Source organism: Halichoeres trimaculatus, unplaced genomic scaffold (assembly GCF_033239565.1).
Source record: "Halichoeres trimaculatus isolate MK-OKI-2021-1 unplaced genomic scaffold, fHalTri1.1 fHalTri1_scaffold_14, whole genome shotgun sequence".
In the NCBI taxonomy this organism is placed as follows: domain Eukaryota; kingdom Metazoa; phylum Chordata; class Actinopteri; order Labriformes; family Labridae; genus Halichoeres; species Halichoeres trimaculatus.
In genome coordinates, this window is record NW_027437192.1 from 12,242,414 (window position 1) to 12,268,445 (window position 26,032).

Sequence of the window (26,032 nt, forward strand, 5' to 3'; positions counted from 1 at the left end):
ATTGGCTGGTTTGCAAATGTGTTGGCTGCTCAATTGTTTGTTTGTCAACTAGTTTTTGGTCCATTGGTTTTACTGTCTGCTGCTTAATTGGTTGGTTAGCAGTTGGCAGAGTGATTGATTGGTTATTGGTAGACATGTTTTTTGTCTTTGGTAGAGCGGTTATCGGCTGGTTGGTAGATTTAATTGTCTGTAAATTGGTAACTAGTCTGTTTTATTGTGTGGTTGGTTGGTATGCAGATTATCAGATTGATTAGATGGTTATTGGTGGACAGGTTGTTGGTTGTTTAGGAGATTGACAAGCTGTTTGGCTGTTTGTATGAATTGTTGGTTGGTTGGTAGATTGGTTGTATGAATTGACTTGAATGGTAGACTGGTTGGTTGGTTATCTTAGTTTTGTGATCGTGACACACCTACAGTCTACAAACCACATCAAAATAGAAAACCAAGAGTCTGACCTTCTGTGTCCTCTGCAAAGTAACCTGGGATTTACATACATACAACATCACATTTTTATTACACATGAAAGGCTCCACCAGCATTACCAGGCTTAACTCCTTTGTGGCACAGCCCTCACTGGGTTGTATACTGGGTGAATATTTCACCAGCTACACCAGCAGAGAGCATCCCAAGTCGGGAGAGTTGGTAAAACAAAGCCCCTCCGCTGTGTTAGCATACTCAAAGGCTCAATAATGTATCACCCACTTTTGTTCCTTGCACAGCATCTATCATCCCAGCATAATACAGAGCAGGCAGAAAGCCATTTTCCATAAGCAGTAATAGGACAAAGATTGACAGTGTGTGCATGGCTGTGAGCTGTGCGCATGTATGGGATGTGGTGCTGTGCATGAGCCCAGTGTGTGTAATTATGTGAGTGAATGAGCGTGGATCTTAAAACCAAACTAAACACCTCAGCGCCTCTGGGCTGCTAGGACACACTCAGTTGTCATTGGCTTGGATTGCACTCCTGGGGAGAATTCTGCAGCTGAATAATGTGATGTATTAAGCTGTGCTCTGCAGCAACGTATGGTAATTTGTAAGATTTTTATTTAATCAGGTAACATTGTATTCCAGCCAAATGGAACACCGCGTGAGCAAGGTGAGCCTCTAATCTTTTGCTCCCGAGCTTCATAGTCAGCTCTTTTATCTTTTCTATCTTATGAAAAATACGTTTTTTAATAAACTTTGGGCCCTGCGACAAAGTTTGAATTATTTTCAGTGTGAAAATGCAAAGGTTAATTAATGGGCACGAGCAACCATCTGTTGGTGAGTGGATGATTTTGTAGCAGCGATAAAGAAAGTACTGAATGTGGAGTACAGAAGATTCTTTCCTTTTGATGTCTTATTAGGTATCTGTTTAGTATCACTTAAAGGTGAAACCTACAACAACAACAGCTCTGTTTTGAGCACCACAATCTAACTGGCCTGAAGATACATTACAACAAGGTTACATGCTGCTGAGTCTCATGTTTTAAGCTGCCTGTTCAAACACAATATGCTAAGTGAATTGAAAATGGCTGCCCTGGATTGATGGCACACATACTGTTCACAGCTCTTTGTTTCCAACAGAAGGTTTGAATTAGGGATGTAGATTTCGTCAGATTCCCCGGTGAGCAGCAGAAGGACCTCACGCCCTACCAGCTTGTGTTTCGTCATCTTCCTTTTGTTCTTTAACACCCTCTTTTGTAGCTAAGTATGTCCACATTGGAATATGGAGACTGAGAGGTTGAGTGGCAGACTGAGAAACTCTTTAAAACATGTTTTTCCCTGTGCTCATGAAAACTTCTGTACAAATACAGGTTGTATAAATAAGCTGCTAAATGCTTTAAAGCCCCTTTGGGGTTTTTATTCTAAAAAAGCAAACAAGATCATCACCAACAAAAGTGATATCTTCTTTATATTCATTTCTAAAATCTAAAAAAACTGGTGGAGGATAGGTGTCAATCAAGATCCTGAGCTACCAAAACAGACCTTTTTTGAATGTTTTCATTACAAAGATTCCTAGCAAGTGTTTCTTTTTTTCTATTTTTCAAGGGTGTAATCTTTGTCCGTAAAAATCATGCCTCGCACATGTAGAGCACCCTGCACTGTCCACAGGGAGCGCCAAAATCAACACAAACTGTCCTACAGGAGCTTTAAAATATCCCTTCAATAACTGCAAGTTTAAACATATTGCCTGTCACAAGACAAATGTTTTCTTGCGCTCTTTCTGCACCTGTCCAACTGCATAGAAAAAAAAACTATTGTATGAGAATTGTATCGAAACCCCTGATTTGAACAACTTGTTAATGCTACAGAACTATCTGTTAAACTAGTTTGCTAAGGATACCAAATATCATATATTTTGATGTTTTTCATTGTGTTACATGTAAATTCAGTTGCAGTACCCATTGCAGATTGTGTTATCACCCAGTCTGCAAAGTAAACTCTTGGATCTGGATGTGGTTTGAAGTGGAGTGTCACTGAGGGGCTTGATACAGACAGAATGGCAGAGTGTTGAGAAAGCGTTTGAGGACAGCCTCTACAAAGAGAAAAGTAGAGTGATCCCACCATCCGCTCATCAGTGGCTGCAGAAAAATGTTGAGAAGCTCTCATCAAAGGGCAGTAAGTGGCCCGCCTGACTTCTCCTGCTGTTGTCTGACCAGCTGACTAGCCGGCTGACAGAATGATAGCTCCTTTGTAGTGCTACCTTTTTGTCTCTGAATTTTCTGGCTCCTCACAAATTAAACTCAAGTGTTTGAAGTGAGCTGATGCACTCATACGCTTCCCCCTCAATCCCCTCATGCCTTCCTTCCACTTGGTTGGCTTGCTTGTCTTTTGAATGCGTTTTGCAGACTCAGGCTCCCACAGCAAGATCTGAGCCCAACCTATATAAGAGCGCGAGAAAAGCTCCCTCTGGCATCTGCAAACATGTCAGCAACACATCCTTACAGCAGCGGCAACACAACAACCACTGCTTCCTTACAGTTTCCGGCAACCAGACAACATGGAACCCCATTGTCTTATGATTTAATTGTGCTGCTTCAGGCTGCTGGTTAGTCACAGAACAGGCCAGAGAGGCACACCCGAGGGGAGGATGAATTTTAAAGTGCAGTAACAAGGTTTGGCTTCTGCAGTCATATGCACACAGTACTATAGAGGGTGTACCAGTTTTTTGAGAAGCATCTGAAAGCTTTCATGTCTAGCTCTACTCACTAAAATAAGCTTAGTAGATGACAAAAAGAGGAAGGAGGGAAAGAAGATAAATAGTGTTCGAATACACAGCAACATCAGAGGTTGAGACTGACAACCAGAATGAAGGAACGAAAAGGAAAAAACATGTCTCCACCAAAAAAAATCCAATTCAATACAGATTGATTAAAAAAGCCAAGAACCTTTTGTATCAGATACTTGCAAAGTACCAAAAGGTTCCTCTATCCTGCCATTGTTTGTTTCTTGAAACAGGTCCATGAAGATCAGGGAAACTAGTCTCTTGGTATCCTAAAAGCTGCACCAGTATTAGGCAGCTTTATAAAAGTTATACCCATGCTCATGTAATTTTGATAAATAATGGATAAAATACCAAAGGTTTAAAGCCCCTGTGAGGAAATTTCAATTTGTGTTGTTTTGGTGCACCAGGGGTACTTTTTTTTTTTTTTTACTAAGATTTTGCTAAATGTAAATTGGTTTGGTGTAAAACTTTTATTTTAAAGGCTACTTCCCCTAGAAAGATGTTTTCTCATCTAGTCTCAAACCTACCCCCTTGCTTCTGATTAAAGGCAGTAAAATGAGGCTAAATGACCAGTCATGTTTCCCAGGGTCTTGTTTGCTTTTTTTGGCCATTATGTGGCATCACAATCAATTTTTGTTTTCAAAACCAGAGTCAAATTTCTCACAGTAGCTTTAATTAAAGTTCTTGCTTCTCTACCTATCTTCTAAATACAATATTAAACCATTTACAAATATTCAGCATTACGGTGCCTGTTCCTTCAAACGGTCCCATCCTTGGTATGGATGGGCAGTGATTTTCAAGTATTCATTCAGTCACTGACTTTAAAAATATCAAATACAGTTCATGCAACGATGGCTTCGTCCAATTCAGCAACACTCTTATTTTTGCTGGATGCTGTAGCTGTGACCCATCAACTTGATTAAAAAGCAGATCAAGCAGGACAGGAAGCTGTGCACTGAATCCACCTAAAAACAAAGAGTGACTTTCAAAATAAGACAACCAAGTCCAAACCAGATGGTATATAACTAGAGTACAACAACAAACTGACAAAATGAATAAGGCCAAGCCAGGAAAAGTCTTAGAATCATTTTTGAATACCGCTTTTGCCTAAAATACTCACCTAAAATCCTAAATTTTTTATTGGGAAAACTCAAAATTCCTTTTGAAAGTTCCTGGTCTTGAAAGACAGTTATTGCAGTGGAAATTCAGCCTTCTATGAGAAATGGAAGAGACACAGCTGTAGTGCTGAAGTGAAGAGAAGTATTACCAAACAGAGTAGACGGGCATAGAGAGGCTGTGAAGAGGTCAGCGGTGTGAAAGAAGGGATAGAAAAGACAAGAATCTGGAAGATACAGTTTGAGAAAAGTGTTGACAAGACAAAGAGGGCAGCCCTGAGCTTCAACATGGCTTTAGATGCAGTGCCTCCAGTCAAGACATACATCTATCTGTCTAACTTTTATCTCTTAAATGGATACAGCCCTGAGAGCCCCATAGGCAGGACGTGAGACATCTAACGTTTGACGTCTCTTTTTCCCTCAAGCTTTGTCAAAAGGCAACAAGGGCTTTCTTTAATGTGTTCAATCGGCCTGTCATGTCAGCTGTCTTCCTCTCCAGCTCCCCCTTTCTTGCCTTTTCACTCTTTCACCCCTCGCACCATGATCCATAACTCCTATTTCCTGTCCTATTTTTGATCCCTACCTTCTTCTCTTCCTACTGATTCCTTCCCCCTCTCTTCCTCCCGTAGCATAGTAATGTTCTCAGAAATTACAGTGAGGTAAACAGAGCAGGGTGTTGAAATGAAATAACAGCTACAGGGCTGTCAGCTCTAGCGAGGGGGCCATCCGTCAGTGGGAAATGACACGTCTGCCACCTCCCCTCCTACTCCTCCTCCTGTCATATACACACATACACACAAGCAGTAAGATTCCTCCTGTCCTCCTTGTGGCAAGGTGAAGGAATTATGCCCATCAAAGACCCCGCGCAGCCTGGAGCCTTTCCATTAGCGTGCTACAACACTGGTCAATGGCGAGGGGACACATTGGTCCGGGAAACATTCACATATTAGGCGCAGACTTATAGTATTTGATGGAACAAGCACACACGAATAATTACTGTGCGATAGGATGTATGTGCAGGTACACACACAGACCTCAATTACCGTTTCATTCATAGCCTGACAGCAGAGCGTGTGCGAAGGCTGACATTAAAGGAAATTAAATCTCCACGTGGAACGGGCCAACCCGTCTCACCTCCCGTCAAAGCGCTCCCATTTTCCACTCCTCCCCATATAACCTTCTCATGTGGGTATTTAGGGCTTTGTGGTGCGGAACGTCATCAAAGAGGAAAACTCATCCCGGCGTATAGACAAGGCCTCCCTGTGATAATCCCCAAGCAAACGTAGCCCGCCGCTATTAGCCGGCGCGCTCACACAAATTACCGCTTCACGTTCCGTCCTGCTCCTTTGACTGCATGTACCGTCACATGCTTACAGGCGAAAGTGCTTTCATTCAAAAGCACACACACACACACACACACGCTCACGTATAAACTCTGGTATCATTGGCTTAGCCCAGTGAGTGAGTCAGTCAGTCATCTCTTTGATCCAGACCTCCTGTCTGCGTTGGAATACGAAGCCTATTTGACATAATCCTGAAAAACATTGCCTCACTTAACGGGAGAAACTCAAAGGAAAGCACAGCTGCCTGGATACACACACCAAAGGGACTTAGCAGGAGAGTGACACGTGTACAGTAGATTTTTACGGGCAGATTTAATTAAGCCTCATTCACTGCCAAATCCTGTGTTATACAAACGTGTGTGAGCCTTTCCCTCACTTCCTTTCGAAATGAGACAAACCTGCAGCAGGAGGGAGGAGAGAAGGAGTTTAGTTTGCCCCCAGAAGTTAGGTAATTGAGCTGCGTTTTTTCCCCTTGCTTTCGACGTCTACTTTCTCCCAAAGGCTTTAATCAGATCAAACATGTCCTGTCAGATAAGACGGCTAATTAATCAGGGGAGGGACCCTTCTACTCCTCTGACAGACGGAGAGATGAAGGCAGGTGGAGGCACTTCCTCTCCTCCTCCTTAACCTCTTCTTCCGCCGTCAAACAGAAAGCAAAACAAGACAGGGAGAGACGGCGTTGCCTGTGGCGAACCGCAGAGAGTCGGTAAAGGTTCTCAAAGACGGTGTTTACATGCAGGCTTCTGCAACTGAAGTGTCTCAGCTAACCCCCCACAGAGGAGATGACAGACTTGTGGATTGAAGTTGCTGTTAACAGCTCTGCATATGTGCGTGTGAAATAGACTGAATATTCACTTTCCTCACCTTTTTTTTAGGCATTTATTTGAGGCCAAATCAAGTGAAGTCAAAGCAAAGTGGTGCTATTCACAGATCACAGAGCTCTGCGTGGTGCAGGAAAGAAAATATATTCTACTTGTCCTTGTGTTTTTTTCCTCTTCTCTTGTCTTGATGCTCGTTTTTAAGGTTTATGAGCCTGGAATTGACTAATCCAACCAACGCACACCTCACTCATAACTGGCAGCATCATTCATATCAATCTGTACACTTTTTATTGAATTTATCCTGCTAAACTGAAATTGCTGCTCAGAAAAAAACAGCACTCTGTCTTATCAAACATAATAGATCCAAACCATCAAAGGGATCATTGCCTTTCAAAGATCCTCCATGACATTATTGATCTAAACTGAGTGAAAATTTACCTATCTTATGAGATGTGCTGTGATTACATATGAGATTTTTGCTCCAGAAACACAGAAACGAGTGCGTGTACAGTGTATTACCAAGTGCCTTTGTAAGGGGGTTGTGTGTGAATGTATTCCTGGAGTTAGAAACCTTGGGAAACCTTTTATTTTTAGGTGAACAGAAACTTATAAACAGCACAAAATATTTTATCTGGTATATTTACATTCTTTGTACACATTAGTTACAAATAAAGCAAGAAATCTGAAAGTATAACTGCATGTTACAGTTGGAAAAAATAACTTTTTAATACCCATTGTCAATCCATAGTAAAATACACACTTACTTAATGACTAGTTTTCACACAAATATTTATTTCAAACTATTGACATGTCTTTAAAGTCCATATTTGCAAAGGGTTGCAAAGGGGTAGGAACTTTCTAGAAAATTAAAAAAAAATCCTGAAAATTTCTGTGGCTCACAAATTTTGGAAATTTTTAGAATTTTGTTGAAGTCAGCTTAATTTTTTTTTTTTTTAAATTCCTGGGATTTTTTTTTTTTTTTTTTTTTTTTGGGGGGGGGGGGGGGGGTGTTAATATCATCTTAATTTAAAAGTATTGCATTGGGCATGTTTGCATTAATGTCTGCTTATAACAAACCAAAAATGTTAAAAATTTATTCATTTCCAAAAATCCGAATGGAAAGTTTCTAAATTTGAAAATTTCTGGAATTTTGTAACCCTCATTTTGATCCCCACTTTCTGCCTTAGCTTCAAACATACCATGAAGAAACTAAATTGAGGGGTTCTTGAGTAATGGGTTTTACAGTAAGGGACTGAAAAAAAAAGTAGGACAGAAATCACATGGCTCTAATTTTGGACTGTTGACTTTAAAATAAAGTTTTTCTGAGGACAGAAGAAAGACAAAAACCAAACAAAGAAAGACAAATGTCTGCTTAAAGTGAGTTGGCTTGGTTACCTTGGCCTAATTTGTCTTGGATGATCACTGTGGCTCTCTATCTTTCATCCCCCCAAGCATTGTGGTTGTGAGTGATGGCTGGCCTCTGTCATGAGCATTCAGAGGGGAAAATCCCAGAAGATGAGACAGTCATACTTTTTCAGATGCACTTGAAGACAAAAACAAAGTGTTATATTTGGGTTACAATGGTGCTTGCAAATTAAATTACTCTAAATTTGAATAAAATGAGCACAATTCAGCTTTGGTCATTGGTAACATTTTCCACATAGTGTGCCTGGACACCAGTGGAATTTCCAATTGCCTTGTGTTTACATTGAACTGTGAGCTGAAAAGGATGTATAAAAATGTTGCACTGTTAGTATTTGCATCACTTTACAACTTCTCCAAAGCAGGGCTTCTGCTTTTGTCAGCAATAACTCTGTGTGTTCCTCGCTGCCTCTGGATGAAAGGTTCGGAGCTATAGATGTAAGATACAGAGAAGATTTAATGCACCAAAGCTGGTTACAGATCAGAATCTGGCTGTCTGCCTGATTAGGTAGTTTACTCCCAACCTAAGTGGGAGGCTGGATTGTTTGCAATGTAACAACACGGAAAAGGATATTCTAATATGAATCATAAACAATAGATAATTAGAGATAAGGATGACATAATGTACCATGATTGTTGATTGGAAGCCTGAGCAACTTGTGTAGAAGATAGATGGTTGATGTAAACGGTGGCTGCTGAGTGGCTCGGTGACTGATTGACCACTGGGACTGGCCTCCTGCTTCCAGCTGTTCTCCTGCAGAGCTCACAGGGCCCTCTGCTACCTCAGGCTCAGCCCACCACCAGCTGTGCAGCTTCACCTAGCTAGCAGCAGCCTCTGGGCACAACAGAGAAAATGCTGTTCTACAATACACACTACACATCCCTTCTCTCTGTCTTTTTCTCTCTCTTGATCTTTAATCTTAGCACTTAAAACTGAAGAAAGAGAAACACCCAGAGGACTCCATACAAGCCTTTTTAAATATGTACAATATGCAAAATGTTAATCTAGACTTGTACTATCATAGTTCTTTCCGCTCACGCAAATCCATAATGTAGCCCACACCCTCAGTTTCACACACATGCCCAGGGGCACAGTGAACTATTGATGCATCCTTATTACATGTGAGCACACGAAGCTGCGAGTCAATAAGGCCAAACGTCATGCAAGTTCACTTAGAGTTCGGTTTCACTTTGATGACTCAGGACGCAAAGCTGATCCATGTTTCATTGTTCTTCAGAGTCTTAGTTGATACATTATTTCTCCTCTTCTTTCCTTCTGGCGTTACAGCAACAGGAGCAGGACCCCACCAACCTGTACATCTCCAACCTGCCAGTGTCGATGGATGAGCAGGAGCTGGAGAACATGCTGAAGCCTCTGGGTCACGTGATCTCCACAAGGATACTGAGGGATGCCAACGGGGTCAGCAGAGGAGTCGGCTTTGCAAGGTGTGTGATTGGACTGATGTCATGGAGATGTCAATGACATAATTGATTTTTCCGCTATTGATTGCAACAGAGGTGTCCCTACACTTACACTTGACCATAATCACAGGACGGCCATTTTTCTGGTGACACCACGCTCAGGGTGGGAAACTCAAACGTTCCAGTTTCAAATGGTATATTGATGGTGTTTGTGGCACTTTCTCTTGTCTCCAATCCACTCAAAATGCTTTAAATGACGTCACATTCACCTATTCACACTGCTGCTCTTATCAGTAAGTTATTCCATTCAGATACTGATAGCACAGCATCAGGGCCAGTAAGGGGTAAAGTGTCTTGCTCAAGATGGGCACCGCCAGTAGTATGCTCACATATAGTCTTCCTAGTCTTCAACCATTACTTCAACACTTTACATGTCACCCTTTTACACACATGTGGACTTAACAAGTGCTTTGCAAATCAGTTAGCTCACATTTTAATGCACTTTGAGATAGTTATAGCCAGGAACAAGTGGAATCAGTTTACTTGCACTGCGATTGCTTCACCTTGTAGCTACAGCATGGCTGCTCAGTTTACTACGAAGTAACTCTAACATTCTGCAGACTCTTTTGCAAAAAGGAAATTTCTGTAAGATCAATCTTTAGTTTATACACAATGTAAATTCCTAATAGTGTTTGTCAAACTTACCAGATACCAGATACCAGATACTCAGCTCTATCTTACACTCTGATATACTGCATTTTCTGGACTACAAGTCACACTTTTTCATAGTTTGCCTGGTCCTGTGTCTTATAGTCAGGTGTAACTTACATATCCAATAAATGAGGTGCTGTGTTACCGGATACTTTTTATTGAAAAGATCACTTAATTTATACATGAGGACTATTAATGAGGAAATATCTCCATGGCCCCGACGGCATTGCAAGCTGATAGAGGCTCTACATCTCTGGCTCGGACAGCCTGACAGCTGTTCATCGCCTAAAACATGATTTAAACAAAGTTCACTCTCCTCTTCTTCGCTCACAGTTGTAGACACTTTCTTGGGATTTGAGTCACAAACTAGTGTCAAAACTCAGACTTTTTAAAAGTAAGAAAGCTGTTTAAGGCTCACGCTGCACCGATCTTACTGGCAACACTCACAGTAGAGCAGAGAAAGAGGGGGAGGGGTGGAGTGAGTGAAAGAAGTGTACATAGAGAAGAGAAACTGAAACTTAACTATGGCCACACGTAGGTACTGCAGGAAAAATATTTCAACCTCCAAACATATGGATATGTACTTATTGAAGTTTTGTATGAAAAGTTCTCTCTTGAAAATCTGCTAATATACCAAATTATTCAAAATTAGTATTCTAATAGTCCATTGCATCTTATATGTATTTTCTCTTCATGACACTTTTCTTTTACTGATGCAACCTATTCCGAGCTTCCACCTAGAACTCTGACAGAAAACCATACATTATTTTTAGAATAATTAATATAATAATCCTTATTATCTTACAAAAGGAGTGTAGGAATTTCTTTAAAAAAAAAATAACATTCATCCACTGTTGTTGTGAAAAAACAGAATGAGTTATCATGGTGCAAGATGAGAAATCCCCACTCATTCAGCAAGTGTTTTTTCCTTTTTTTTTCTTTCTTTCTAAAACCAAACAAGTCTCAAATTCACTTTAAATATTTCTCCAATCATTTCTTGAATAATTTTTCTGACATTGTGTTGCAGAATATTGCAGTACTTTGCTGCGCTGACACCTCCTACAGTCCTGATGTACATAAAGCAGCACATGCCCTGGTATACTTGACACTCCAATTACTGTGCGCATGCACACACTCACTCTGGACAGACACTTGTTAGATGAATCCTGCCTCCAGGCTGAGGCAACTTTGTAAGGTGATTTGTTTGGCAGTGTGTCTGCTGGTGGATAAGTTTGTTATTGTCCATGCCTGTGCACTAGTGTGTGTGTATATATGTGCATTCACACACATTCATGGACACCAGCAATTATCCGCTTGTCCTTTCAGAATATCCAGGGATGCTATATTTCCAGCAGCAAGCCTACCACTGAGCAGTTTATTTCTTTTTCTACTTATAAAAGTTTCCACTTCAGCTTGTTAATCCCCCAAAGTCATAAAGCGCTCTGTCCTTGTCCTCGGCAGCCTTCCACCCAGCTCTCATTCCTCTCCACACATGCCTCCTTGTTTACCCAGAGGAGGCCACTGACGGCCACACAACCGCCATCTTGCAGGGATTTTTCTTAATCACCTGCTCTGGCTCAACTCCTCTCCTATTCCCCGCTCTATTACTGAGGGTTACAGCAGGACAGGCGAGCGAAAACACACACACACACACACACACCCACATAGACAGTGTACCGGCTTTCACGCGTTCACACAAACACACACACATGCACAGGTAGGCAGCCTCCTGCAGACCAACAAGCAGAGCACAGCAACAACCTGCCACAAGCCACCTGTTCAAGCAGCCCCCGTGTGGGAGGAGGAGGAGGAGATGTGATGGAAAGGGAGAGTGAGACGACGGGGGCAGAAGAGAGAGGGACAGGAGTGTGAAACAAGTAAAAAGAACTAATCATAGAGGTTATTATGAAGAAGAGAGAGAAGGTGAGGGCGGCTTGAGACAGAGAAAGATTGACGCACTGAAAGTAAATCTCAGGAGTGGAAAAAGTGTGAGAAGAAGTGGTGATCTGTTGGAATGAAAATGAATAAAGACATAAAAGTGAAAGGTATGGAGGGTTATATTGTATCAGTTGATTTAAAAGAAAATGGAAAAGAGGAAGGAGATGCCAAAAAGACAGTCAGACAAAGAAGAATTGTGCTTTTATGATGTAGAGATGTTGCAGTCATGTCAACAGACGGATGGACGGACAGCTGTGGAGGGCTGGGCCATGAGGGGCATTAGAGAGAGTAAACTGAGCTAAGTGTTTGTGGGCCGATCCATTACTGTTATCAGAGCCCATTACTCCAACCCCAGCACTAATCATTGCAGACAGCAGCACCTGATGCCATTAACCAGCAGCACACAGAGAGCCTGCATCACTTCCCTTTACCTACCGCGCTGTTTCCCTTACCAACCGACACACAGACTGACTGCCTGGTTTGTTTCCCCAACAGCTGGTCTGCCTTATTTACTCGTCATTTACCTGCCTGTTTTCTGTCCACATACCTGTAGGAATAACTGAAGGAAAGATGGCATTAAATCGAAAAACACAGCGAACAATGAAGAACTGGAAAAGCACTCAGAGAGCGCAGACTTCAAACAAGCACATTGCGATTGTCATGCAACACTTTAGTCCTACTTTAATGTTATACTCCCCTTCAGCAGACTGTCTGCTACAATCTGGTGTTAGTTGCAGGTTTGTATGATAATTTGTTACCTGACAGTGTTGAAAATTATGATGACCCAGTACATATTTCATATTCCGTATCTTAGTATTGAGAATATTTCTCAGGATCTGGATCGTACTTTTACATCTGTCAGAAATTATTGTGACCTTGTCTTGTATTGTTTTGCAAAGCAATCCAACCATTTATCGTGGAGTTATATACACATATGGTGAAAACAGCACTATCTTACACTGATAAAAAATCCTTTTAAAAAGATCCTGGATCCAGACGGTGATCCGGATCATCTCCAAAATTAAATCACTTCTTCCTTATCCCATTTTGAACATTTCCTGAAAATGTCATCAAGATCCATTTATTACTTTTTGAGTTGTGTTGTTCACAGACAAACAGATAAACTCTCCCCAAAACATAACCTCCTTGGTCGAGGAAACCAGAGGTGAAATAACAACTGATGTATGTTGGAAAAGACATTTTTAAAGAGATATGGGGTCCGTTTTGGTTGCAGCAGAAATGCACCTCCAACCAAGTATCTGGTTCAGGGAGCCAGCAGTGGAGTTTGGGTACTCTTCCCATTGGCTCCACAGTCTAAAAACATGCTTGTTAGGTGAAATGGTCAATCTGAATGGTAAGTGTGAGTGTGGATGGCTGTCATATGGCAACTCTGCAACAGTTGGATGGTGTCCAAAATTTGTCAATTTGAAAATATCTTGACCAGGTCTTCACAAAACATGCTGAATTAATGACGTCATTATCAGCAGAAAGATCTCCCAACTGGTCAGTGATATGTTAGGGGGTGGTCCTCAAACACCAAGGTCTGCTCACAAATCTTCCCCTAACAGGTCTCCAGCGGACTGACCAAACAGAGGGATGAGGGCTTGTGTGCTTTAACAAGACAGCATTTCAAACCAAAAGCATATGAAGCATTTCAGTCTAAGGCTGAAATAAAGGATTTCTAAAACACCAGTGTGAGCAAAAAGTGTTTATTTTTTAGTGTGCCTGGACACCATTTAAAGCTACTACAGGGGTTCCAGAGAGACACTATCGGGCAATAAAAAAGCACAAAACCCTCTTTTTAGGTGAAGTATAATGATATGTGCATTTATATGAAACCGCAGTTGGTTGATAATGTGTGTCTGTGTGTGTGAGAACATGGATAAAGAGGATATTATGAATATGTGCTCACATGCATACAGATTTTGTGTAAACAGGGCCTCAGTGCAAATCCAATGTAATTGATTGAAGCCTCAGTGGTCTTATTAAACAGTAAAGGCATATCCCCACATTGCTCGTACAGCTGCAAGAAAAAGTCATGGTTTATTTTACAGAACGCTTTATCATTTGAATAAAGCATGTTTGTAAGTGTTGGAAAACAGTATTTTCTACATTGCCATGTCAGCTGTGGGAATTGTTCTTTTGAGAGAAGGTGTTACAGTTTGAATAAGTCACAGCTATTTTTTGACCCAGGCAGCTATGTACAGTATTTTACAGCTCATTGCTCACTTCATGTAAGTTGACACTTGGAAAAGGGTAGAAAAACTGGTCTGTTGCCATCGAGCCTTTAAATATTCAAACTGTAATGCACAGTTAAACTGATATTGAGTTTTATGAGTTAAACATTTTTAGGGAGCTATGTGTCGGTACCTTGGCTGACTTCTCAAAACGTAATTTTTGCCATGCAAACTGTTGGAGTCAGCACTTTCCTCAGGAGGGGAGAAAGGCCAAACTTTAGTTTACATGTTGGAAAGTTCTCATCTCTCGTGGATTCAGATAGAGAGAGATGGTCTCTTTGTACTTACTGAATTGTATCTTGAGCTCTTGGTACTGAATAACATCAGGGACTGAAAACTGCCTTAGATATTATTATATTTGCCACATTTTTATCTCTTACTGTACTGTAGAAGATCTTTTTCTCCAATAATCACTGATTGATACCCATTTTCTGACAGCCCTACATGGGTTAAATAGGGGTGGACAATAAGGCCAAATAAATATATCTCAAATTTCTTTTCAAATTTTCCAATAACGATAGTCTGATGATATTGAAGAAAAAATACTGTTAATTACTTGCCTACCAAGAGGACAACTATGGATAGACACAGCATTTCAGCATTACTTACTCCTGAATTTCCCCTCGGGGATAAATAGTATTTTCTATTTCTATTTCTATTTCTATTTCAGAACAACAGTTCTTGTTTATTTTTAAAGTGCTTCATACATCTCTGTAAAAAAATGCCCAACAACATTCTATGGCAACTTAACAATAACAGTGTTTCCCCTATCATTGTAAAGGGGGGAAACACTGTCGTTGTAAATGGAAGTGGAGTTGATAAATTTTCCATTTCCAAATTTCCAATTTTCTGTGCCAGATTACAGAAGAAGTGATTTAAAGTTACCTCATAAATCAGGTCTATATCTTTTTTTTTTTTTTTTAATTTAACACTAAGTAGCTAATTTATCTAATTTACACGACAGAATGCCATTTGTACATCACCCTGTTCACAATTCTCCTTGCGCTGTTTTGCACACAGTACAGTTCCGCCCCAACTTGTTCATAGACACACTAACAAGTGCGCACATTCACACACACAGACAAGCTCAATCCGTATAGCGGACACAGAGCTGGAAAAACCCCTACAAGAAAAATCTCCCAACGCTTTCTTTGTGAAGCTGCAACACTCGCTCCAAACCAATTCCAGATGAGAGACGTGGACCCATGTCTCACTATTAAATCATCCGCTGAAACGGAAGACTCCTGCATGTTTCCTCCATGTGCAACAATGTAGCATTTGGTTTCCACTGAGTCACATGACTGAACTTTGTCTGCTGATTGGCTTCTGAGGCAAGCATTTAGCGAATGAGGACTCATAAGCACCTCTCCTTTGCCATCTATGCACCGTCTGTTCTTTTTTTTTTTTTTTTTAAACAGTAATACATGATAATGTAAAATTGCACATCGTTGAAGTGACAATTTGGATATCATATGCCCCCCCCCCCAAAGTGGCATATTTCCACTTTGGAGGAAATACACATCCTTTCCTGTGAGCAGAAGCCCTCCCCATGCCCTTAATATGTTCCCCTTGAGTGAAGTGGATGACAGTGACTCTTCTCATCTTATTTCCAGTGTTTAAGTGCTATTGATGTGTTAAAGGCCAGTTGTTGTAGTTCATGATCCCCTCAGTCACACTGGCTGGTTAATAGTCTTCCCAAAACTCAGCGAGGTCAGAGAGAATAGAGGAAGAGCGATGGGAAAAAAAGGGTGCATCCAGGGCCAGAGAGAGATGGATGATGCCAGGAAGGGTGAAAGATTACATATTCTAAAAAGAGAAGTAGGCAGAGGAAAAAGGGAGAAAGATGTGCATGTGGACAGGGCGTAACAGAGAAACAAAAGGAAAAGGAGGGCACGGAAAGTGAGAGGGATGGGGCGGGTGTGAGCGAGGGTAACGGTGAAAGATGGAGGAAATAACCAAGGTTGAAAGACGGGGAGAAATGAGAGAGACGTCAAAAAGAAGAGGTGCAGACGGGCCGGGAGTAAGATGGATGGGACGGAGAGAGCGATAAAGAAGCTGTGGTGGGAAAAAAAGAAGGATGAAGGTGGAGATGCTAGAAGGATGAGAGACGGAGGACGGAGAAGCGAGAGGCTGACAGGATGATATGAGTGTTCTAGGTGCTGAGAGTGAATAAAGTATGAAAATCTGGAAAGCACTGGGTTCTGCAAAGTACAAGAGCGTATTAGCATAAACACAGACACAGCAATAACCCAAGCTTCTGTTTAAAAACAACTTTGTTTCAATATGAGTCAACTGCAACTGAACCAGTTTGCACAGCAGTCAATAAATTTTGAAGTGAACCACTTTGGTACAGAGAGATTGTAACACTGTACACAAGAAAATTCCGACAAACTTCCATGCTGATGAGCAAACTTTTTATCTAATCCCAATCTCAGGTTGAGTTTCTGGCATTTAGTGAAATATCTGAATAACTGCAGTCTGAAATATCTCTTGCAATGCCATTTAACTAATACAGTCTGAAATCTCAGCAGTTACTGAATGTATTGAAAGGAAAATTTATTCAAAAGTCAAATACAACAGATATTAATTTTCCACAGCAGAATCTTAAAATCCAGGTCCAACTTTAAGTGACATTTTCCAACCAAAATGGAAAGGATAGCCATGAAATTCGGTACATCCGTTTATATCCCTCCTGTCCAAACCCTATCCAACGTTGAACTGCTACAGCTTCAGAGATCCCCTGACATTTTCAAGTGGCACCAGCATTCAGTCTGTTCTTACTCATACAGTGCTTTAGTTTATGTCCCAGATTACCTGAGGGAGTAATGACATTAAAAGAATGGAGGCACTGAGAGACAAAAATACCATTTGATACCTGGGAACTACACGATAATTAAAAGAACTTCCCACCTCCAGCCAGGGCTGTGCCCAGAGGAATGGTCAAGGGTGGCACTGCCCCACTTGAAATTAGATTGGCCACCCACCCCAAAGTCCTGAGCAGTGTTTGTCTTTGATGTCAGGCAGGATTTTTGTGATTAAATCTGTGAAGCTTTAATACTGCTTTCATTTGTGAGTTTTGACAAGCATTTTTTCTTGTAATTAGAGAATTTAAGAATGAAGTCAGTGCATATTGCTGCTGATAAAGAGGATAGATAAACTGGTATTACTGTGTCAAAGCTGAAGGGCTGCATTTTTGGATTTTCATCCTGTTATGTAGATCAGGAGTTCCCACATTTTGTGTTCTGTTGACCCCAAAATAACAGTGCAAGAGACTGGAGACCACTGTTATCATGCATGCAGGCTGTAAAGGCTTAAAGCAGCATAATTCCCTCAAGGGTCACATGGCAACAAAGTTAAGAGAAAAACTGATGCCATGTATATATTTTACAACAATACATGAAATGTGCAATTTTGAATCATTCTAAATTTTGATTTCGTCTTCAAGGGCGTCTCAGTGTGTCACAACCTTACTTTGGGAACCACTGATAAAGTCTACGCAAGTCTGCGTTTTTCTCTTGTTCCTAATTGCAAAGCACCAAAGTATCTGCTGTCTTCTTCTGTCATCAAATGTGGCCAGCAGTCTTCTTCTTTTGGTGGACACAGGAGTCTAACTGTCAGACATATATAGGACAGAAGAGAAGAAAGCTAAACAGGAGAGTGATACAGCCTGAGCTTAAGGCTAATTAGCCTTTAGCTCATGCTGTATCATTCTAGGGGCTAAATTGTTTTTGATAATGTTTATTCCAACCCACATGCAGCAGTTATTCTGCAGTGGTCTGTTCAAATTTGAGAGTCTGTCAATAAAATGAAGAGCAAGGTTACGTTAGCTTTGCTTAGATGACTGGTAAGACAAAGCTAACCAGGATTTACTAACGTTACACATTATAGACATGTCTCAGAGCAACGGACTACCAGCTGTGCTAGATATAAACGGCTCCTAAACTACTCACAAACTGACAGTGTTTACTTGTTTTCAGGTTAGCCTACAGATACGTTGGAGCACCGGGCTAACATATAGCTGGCTGCTACAACATTTGCTTGATGCCACATTTTAAACCATGTCGTACATATCTGTACTGATAAATACCTTGTTTCCGCATGTCGTATCCAGTAATAAGTTGTGTTGAACAAAAAAAGAAAAAATTGTTGGGATCCGATCTCCATTTAATTCCAAAACACACGCCTCACTAAAAGTAATTTACGACAGTGTGCGAAGACTCCATGCCACAAGGTGGCGAGGAAGTGCAATCAAAACAGATCCTCCTCATAGCATCTTTAATATGAGATGGCAGTCTCATGACTCCTCAGTCTTTAAGCTAAGAACTCATGCAACCAGCAACTGATCAGCAATGCATCGAGCAATGAGTTACTATATCTCCTTTCCTCCTCTGCTGTCCTGTCTAATAAAGGGAAAAATCTCCAAATACATAAACTGAAAGAAATTCTGAATAAGTCACTTTGTACTTAATTTGCTGGTAAGGAAAGGATTGACTCATACAAAGTCTGAATTCCAAGCTTTTAATGACTTTGGGTGAGTAAAAAGAGTCGATGTGTTTGTGTGACTTGTGTATAATGATTACTACACTTAAGCAAAGATAGATTTTAACAAGCTTGGATGTCCTTACAAGGTTGCATGTCTCCTCCCAGCATGCATTACATTAGTGTGTTTTTAGGTTTCTGGCACACCTCTGTACGTGTTCAGATGTGCTGCGTGAATGGGTATTAGTGTCTGTGTACTAATGATGTGAGAGATCAGAGCCCTCCTGCTGGTCAGCTGCTCGCCCATGGATGTTTGATCAAGTTGCTGGAAAGAGAGGAGATGAGTCAGTCAGCTTCCTGTTCTTTCTCTTTCTCCCTCCTTTTCTTGTAAATCCGACTCATAACTACGCATAAGTATGTTATTTCTACCTTCTCATACCTTCCTCTGCTAAACCCCTGCCTGCTCCTTTCCGCCTGTCTTTCCACACTTTGTCTTTTCTATTATGCAGGGAGAAATGCTGCATAAAAGCTCCTTCGCTTCAAGCCTTGAATTTCATTATGAACTTGTGACTCATACACACAATAACTGCTGTCTGCGGATAGACAGACAGACTTCCTGTAAAGTCTCATTGGATTTCTTTTCACTTCAGTCGGTGACAACTTTCTGACTCCTTTTTGCTGTTTGACCTCCGTGAGGGGTTCTTGTGTCAACTGGAGCAAACTTTGTTGATTGGTTTGAAAAATGATGAATCACAGATGATATGATGATGAAGTGCATTGATGGCTATTTTTTAATGAACCTGTCTGTGTCTCTTGTTGTTGCAGGATGGAGTCCACAGAGAAATGTGAGGTGGTGATACAGCATTTCAATGGCAAATACCTGAAAACCCCGCCAGGCATTCCAGGTAAGTCTCCTCCTTTTACCTCCACTTTACTCAACTTTCCTTTCAGGAAAATCATCACCTTTGAAATAAGAAACTCCCTCTCTAATCCAATTATGGTAATTTCTCATCTGGGGTGTGCTGGACAGCTTGATAGATTGTGTACAGCGTTGTTTTTGACACCTGAAGCTCCCTGTCGTGGCTGACGGTTCCATAGGTCTCTTCTTCCTTGCTGCTGCGCGCTGGAACTTCTCGGGCAGGAGAAAACCCTCTTAATATTCACACTCATGCCTCTGTGCTGTTCTTTGCAATCTACTTAAGAGCTTGCACTCTCCCCTCTTTTTCCTCTCCTGCTCCTGCTCTCTGTTGCCGTGTCCTTTCCGCCTCCTATCTCTCTTCCCTGCAGTCACCCTAGACAGTGGAACAAGGAGAGAACCTGCAGGGAAAATAGAGGTTGAAAGAAAGAGTGTCACATAATGGAGACAGATGTGCAGACAAGATTGTACCACATAGTGTGTTAGCTCAGAAATTTGTCTTTTACTCTGAGTCCGAAAGTCCCCAAAAGTTTGGAACAAAAGGAGACAAAGCGTTGGAATTTCTGGAGGCAGCCCAAGTCTCGGAGGGGAGTAAAGGTGGCGGGAGGTGGCTGCAGAAAAGGAAGCAAGGTGGAAGAACAGTGAAGATATAAAAGAAGGAGTCAGAGGGAAAGGCCAGGATGAAGTAAAAACATGCTGCCTAAGCACTTCTGGGGCCAGGCGCTGCAGCGCTTTGGAGCCTCCTGCATCCCAGTAGGACGTGGAGGCCAGACACAGTGACACTGTAGGGATCTCCTTCACCCCTGTGGCAATTTTATTAACAATACCCACACCTCCATGGAAGCAGACCCATAAATATTCTCCACTATCTGGCTTTCTGGAGTCAGAATCTCCATACATGCTCAGCTGCTGCATAGCCAGCAGCCATTAAAGGCAAGGTGAGTGGTTATATTGAAGTTGAGCCATAATAGGAAACCTTTAAAGCTGTAGTATCAGACTGACCTTCCCCTTTAAGGGTCCATCTCCAGGCTGCTCAGGCTGTATTATTGTTAATGGATTGTTCAGGCTCGTGCCAAGCATGGAGATTTACGGCGCTGATCGAGGAAATCCTTCTGTGGAATTAAGAATAGTTTCGTTTACAAGGTCTGCTCTGGTCTGGTGCCACTATGTTCTGCGCCGTGAAATCAGTCTTTCTGTTGATGATGGCCTGCATGTTCACATGACTTACTGACACAAAGACTTTTGTTGTTGCTTTGGCTTGTGGTATTTGTAGTCTAACACAATATAAACACAGCAATATATTCTGAATTATTCTTTTAATAACAATATATGTGTTATTTCTGTAAAGTTAAAAACCGTTTTTAACTGCAATAATGATAATGACACCATCCTCCTCTAGAGTGCTGTTGGTTATGTTTGAAAATCTGGCGACACTGATACTGAAAAATCAAACAGGCAGTAAACCATGGACTGTTAAAAAAAAATATGAGTGGAAGAGGGGGTCTCAGCTGATTGTAATATTGATCAAACTGGACGAAGCAAGATGGAAAAATGGGACATCCTTTTACTTAATATGTGACTTGTGTCACCACTTAGGTCACAAATCCATTACCACCTCTTTTTTAATTCTGCATGATGATGATGATGATGATGATGATGATTTTTTTTAGATTGCCTTAATAAACAGTTAAACCAAGCCGCAACATCCAGGCTTTAAAAATGGGGCCAATGCATATGAGCAAAAGACTGCAGTTCCCCAAGTATCCACTTGAGGTTGATGACAACAGAGATGAAATCCCATCAGGTCTATAGGCTGTAAACATGAAGTAGTCTCAGAGATGGCCCCTGCTGGTTTCTTAATGGGGCATTCACAATGATTTCAGAATGTGGGTTAGCTTACTTATCAAGCTCCACTACTGTTTGTTATGATCCAAAAAGTCTGAGCCACATTACATTGTGGGTGAGGATGATTCGCTAGAGTTCCGATTCTTAAACTCTCATAAACAAGCGAATTGGCTTCATTTTACGTTAAATTGGTTTCATTTTTGCCTTAGTTTGCTCCATAATTTGCACCATACATGCCACCTAGGAACAAACTCTCACATATATACATGTCTTTAAATCAAATTTATAAGCAATTTACATGTGAGAATGGTTTTACTGAAGCTTGGTGTGAACGCCTCATGAGGGCAGTTGTGGAGTTAAACGGTTGTCATATTGGATGCAAACTCAACCAAACTTTCAGTTAACCTTGAAAACAAATGGGGGATAAAGCTTAGCTTGGTTGTGACCCTCCAGGCAAAGAGCTACAACAAAATAAACCAAAAATGAAGACACAGCAAAGTGTTAGATTTCATTAATGATCCATTTTAGCTCAAATGAACAAGGTGGTGATGGCCAAAACACCAAACTCAATGCTTCGGATGGGGCCTTCACAGAAAAATGGATGGCCTTTCATCTTCCCATAAACAGTTAAAGTACATTGTAAAGCATCACAGTCCACTTTGGTGATTGTCTGAACCAGCATATTATGTTTAAAAAAAAAAGCTGTTTGTGATTATCATTGAAAATGTGCTGAATTATCTGATTTATTTTAGCAACTTGTTTCCAGATAGAAACAATTTCTTTGGTGACACCAGTGTTAGCAACTTCCAAAAAAATGATGTCTAACTTATAGAATAGCATTCGACTTGTAAGAGAGATACTGCTCATATTTACATGTGTTGGTGCTCCTTTTAAAGGTTTTATCCTTGAAAACTGATGCATAAAATCTCCCTCTGTCCTCCTTTGATGCTGTTCCTGTAATGCTGAATTTATGACTGGGTGGGGAGGCAAGGAAGTGAGCTTTTTTCCACTTTCTGACACTGTCCATGTTTACTTCCTGTCTGCTAAATAGAGACCTCTGGACATTCCTCTGTTATCAAACTCAGATGGTCTTCCCCTATGTACCCTATGGCTGTGTCTGTTTCTCACACAAGCAGCCAGCAGCTCTGTGTGGTGTATCTATGAGTGTGCATGTTGTGTCTTCTTGCTCCATGTGTGTTTGTCTGTGTTCTAATACATACGTGCATTTTCAAGCATATTCAAAATTATGCATTTTAGAGGTGGAACATGCACGTACACACAGTGTTTGTGTGTCATGTTGGTGGTATTTCCCCAGAGCCCTTTGTTATGCAGGGCAGCTTCTTCATCCATTCTACTTTGACAGCTCAGCGGCACCCCCTCAGGGGGGCCCATGCCACACACAGCACAGCATGAGCTTGTGTGTGTGTTTGATAGTGTGCATGTGCATGGGTGTGCCCATGTGTGACAGCCATGACTACCACTCTGTGTGAGACTTGACACACATGCACAGACCACATACGCACAAATACAGTCATGCACCACTAAGTTTGACCTGAATGGAACGTCAACATCGATATCAGGCTAATGAAAGGCGTTTTCCCACCGTTTAGCAATGAAACTTAACCTGCACACACACTGACAGAGTAGCTGTTTTCACACACACACACACACACACACACACACACACACACACACACACACACACACACACACACACACACACACACACACACACACACACACGTAGAAACACACGCACCATGTATGCACACACCCTTCTTAATGCACCAAGCTTGCTCACCAATCCTCTCAATCTGACAAGCCTCTGCATTTCCAGCTAAGCCGTTCAATCACACTGTGTCAAGAGGTGTGTGTATGTGTGTGCGTGTATATGTGTGAGTGTGTTTGATGGGGGTCAGTCTTGTTATAGTTGCCCTCCTCCTCTCAGGTGTGTCCAGCGGTAACAGGAGCGGATATTAAGTTGTAACCCTGCTGTCCCGTGGCAGGAAGTAAATAGGTAGGTGTCAGGTGTGGGGTCGTCTGTTAAATTCAACTGACCATGGGATGATAAACAGAGAGAGGAGGCCACCATGTTGGCAGGAAGTTCCGCTGAGTTGCAGATAATGCAACAAAACAGAGAGGAGGGTTGTGGAGATGCTAACAGATGGCGGTTAATGGTGCCATAGACAGCTTCCATACAGTTCCTGTTCAAATTTAATGTAATAACAGCTAGCGTCCTTGTGATTACATGAGATGTGGAGTTGATGTACAGTGTGTGTGTGGGAGATGCAAGCAGATGGCAGCTAATGATACTTAACAGCTTCCCTATTCTTACTGTTAAGTTTTTAATGAAAGCACGTCTGCGCTCATGATACCAACATGTGTCACTTAGATACGAAATATGGTTTAATACACTTTTTCGTTGATGTGGCTGTTACTTGAAGGGGAAACACTGTATGGTGGGTGTATCATACCTGAAACAACGAGAGCTTTAAACAGGGTAGACGCTGGTATGGATTTTCAAAAGCAATATAACACAAGAGTGGGAAAAATGGCGCTAGCAAAGAACTTGTATTGAAGTTCACCAGAACAGCACTCGCATATAGATGCATCTAATAAGCCATCCAGGTCAGGTTTGTTTGTCGAGTCCTGGTTGATATGAGAGGTGCGTAGCTTTTTCGTCCAACAAGCCAGTCACTGAGGTGTGCTCCAGCCGCTCTGCTCTGCCCACGTCTGATTGTGATTCAGAGAGAGGGACATGATCGATAGCCCTGATGGAGCACTACAGCTGTTTAGCTATTCTGTGCAATGCGGCAGCCGCTCTCCCGGTCGCTGTAAGCCGGCTGTGAGTGTGCATAAGCCCGCACACAGATACAAAGTCATTCACATGCTTGAAGCAAGAACAGAGATGAAGCACATGTATGCTGAAGATGCACAAGTGTGTGGTAGTTTTTCTCTTATTGACAACGATGCATGTCTTTTCAGATTAATGTACTTTCAGTTAAGGTACAATAAACTCCTCCTCGAGAAATGATCAACTTTCCCGTTGGAACAGGGAATAAAGAGTTATCCTTGTTTTTCAGTGGAAGAGGATTGACTCAATGCAGAAAATAAATGGAATTTATGAAATGTTTCTCCAGCAATAAACCATACTGAAGTGAGCCCAACAGGGACGCATTATGATTTACACTGCAACCCTGAGCTCTGGGAAAGTCAAAGGAAGCGCAGATAAAAAGTGATTTAATCCGCTGGCTCCACTGAGCCCTGCTGATTAAAGCCCATCGTCCCACAATGCATTAAACAGCTTAGAGATGACACCCTATGGTAAATGTAATTTGAACCGGAGATACATTAGCTATTGTTTGGTTTTGGCAGGTGAGTAATCTCATGTTCGTCCCATATTGTGTGTCTTCCATGTCAGGAAGGAAATGGATATCATTTGATAGGCTGTGCCCTGTCTGCTGCTCAGGCGACTCCTGCTCTCTGCGTGGTTTACCGTAATTTCATTGTCTACCACCAGACATACACACACACACACACACAAAAAAGAAGGTGTATCTACAGATAGGTTTAGGGAGTGTTTTTTCCAAAGCACAGCACCAGGCTGATGAATCCAGCTTTCTTATGAATGTCTGGCTGTGCAAACAGAGGCTGAATGTGCTGTAACTACAGCTTCTTCCTTTTCACTTCCGTTGTTGTTGTTAACTCCGTAGCTCTGTGCCAATATGGCAGCAGAGCAGAGAGTCAGCTCCAATATTGTCCAATAGATGCAGGATAAATAATGGAAACCACATCAGGAAGCAGCCACAGTGGCCCTGGGAGATGGAGCCAAACGGAAACGTGCAATATGTACAAGCTGTCCTGCTTTCTTCCATTTTTAAAAAAAGGAACTCTCTGGCTTTTATCTGAATAACTTAATCTGTTTTTACGATATCTGCCATGACCAATTTCTGTCTGTCCTCACTCAGAAATCATTGTATTTTAATACATACTGAAGCTGTTCATAAATTGAAATTTGTCAGCTGAATCAGATTTGGCTCTTCCACAAAAAGCTTTGACAATGTCCTCTTTTTGTAATCAACACAAATGCCAACCATTCACATTAAAGGCAGATGTTTTTCAGCATTTTCAGCTGTCTCTCAGTTGTCATCATTCTTTTACCGTCTATCTCTTCACCAACCAGAGGACTACATCTAGCTAGCGAGCTAAAGTTAGCAACAGCAGAGCTCTCAGTTAAGAAGTTCCTTGAAGAGTTAAGGAAACGCAACAATTTTTAACGTTTTACCTTAACTTATCACAGTTTCTGTCAGTTCAGGAGCAGAAAAATGTATCAATAATTCAGTCTCCATTGATAACCACTCAAGTATTAGAAATAAGAGGACTCCAACTCTTACAAGACAGAAATCAGTCGCTACTAAACCGTAAGCTACCTTAGCCCTGTGTCAACTGAAGGTCATAAAAACACCCGTATCTATCATGAAACTTTTGAAATCAGAATTTAAAACCCATAGTTTGTATTATTAGGAGATGAACAGCTTTTTGTCCTCAAGTAGTTTGTTGTTGTTGTAATGATGT

The 26,032-nt window shown here is 41.4% G+C and overlaps 1 protein-coding gene across 5 annotated transcripts in view; it reads left to right on the forward strand.

Moving 5' to 3' along the window:
• LOC141803459 (RNA-binding motif, single-stranded-interacting protein 3) overlaps positions 1 to 26,032 on the forward strand; it is a 372,997-nt gene that overhangs the window by 262,857 nt on the left and 84,108 nt on the right. For all 5 annotated transcript variants that reach the window (XM_074687515.1, XM_074687514.1, XM_074687516.1 and 2 more), the window contains 2 exons: positions 9,198 to 9,355; positions 19,522 to 19,601. In XM_074687515.1, coding sequence (XP_074543616.1) covers positions 9,198 to 9,355; positions 19,522 to 19,601 — 238 coding nt within the window. The remainder of the gene's footprint in view (positions 1 to 9,197; positions 9,356 to 19,521; positions 19,602 to 26,032) is intronic.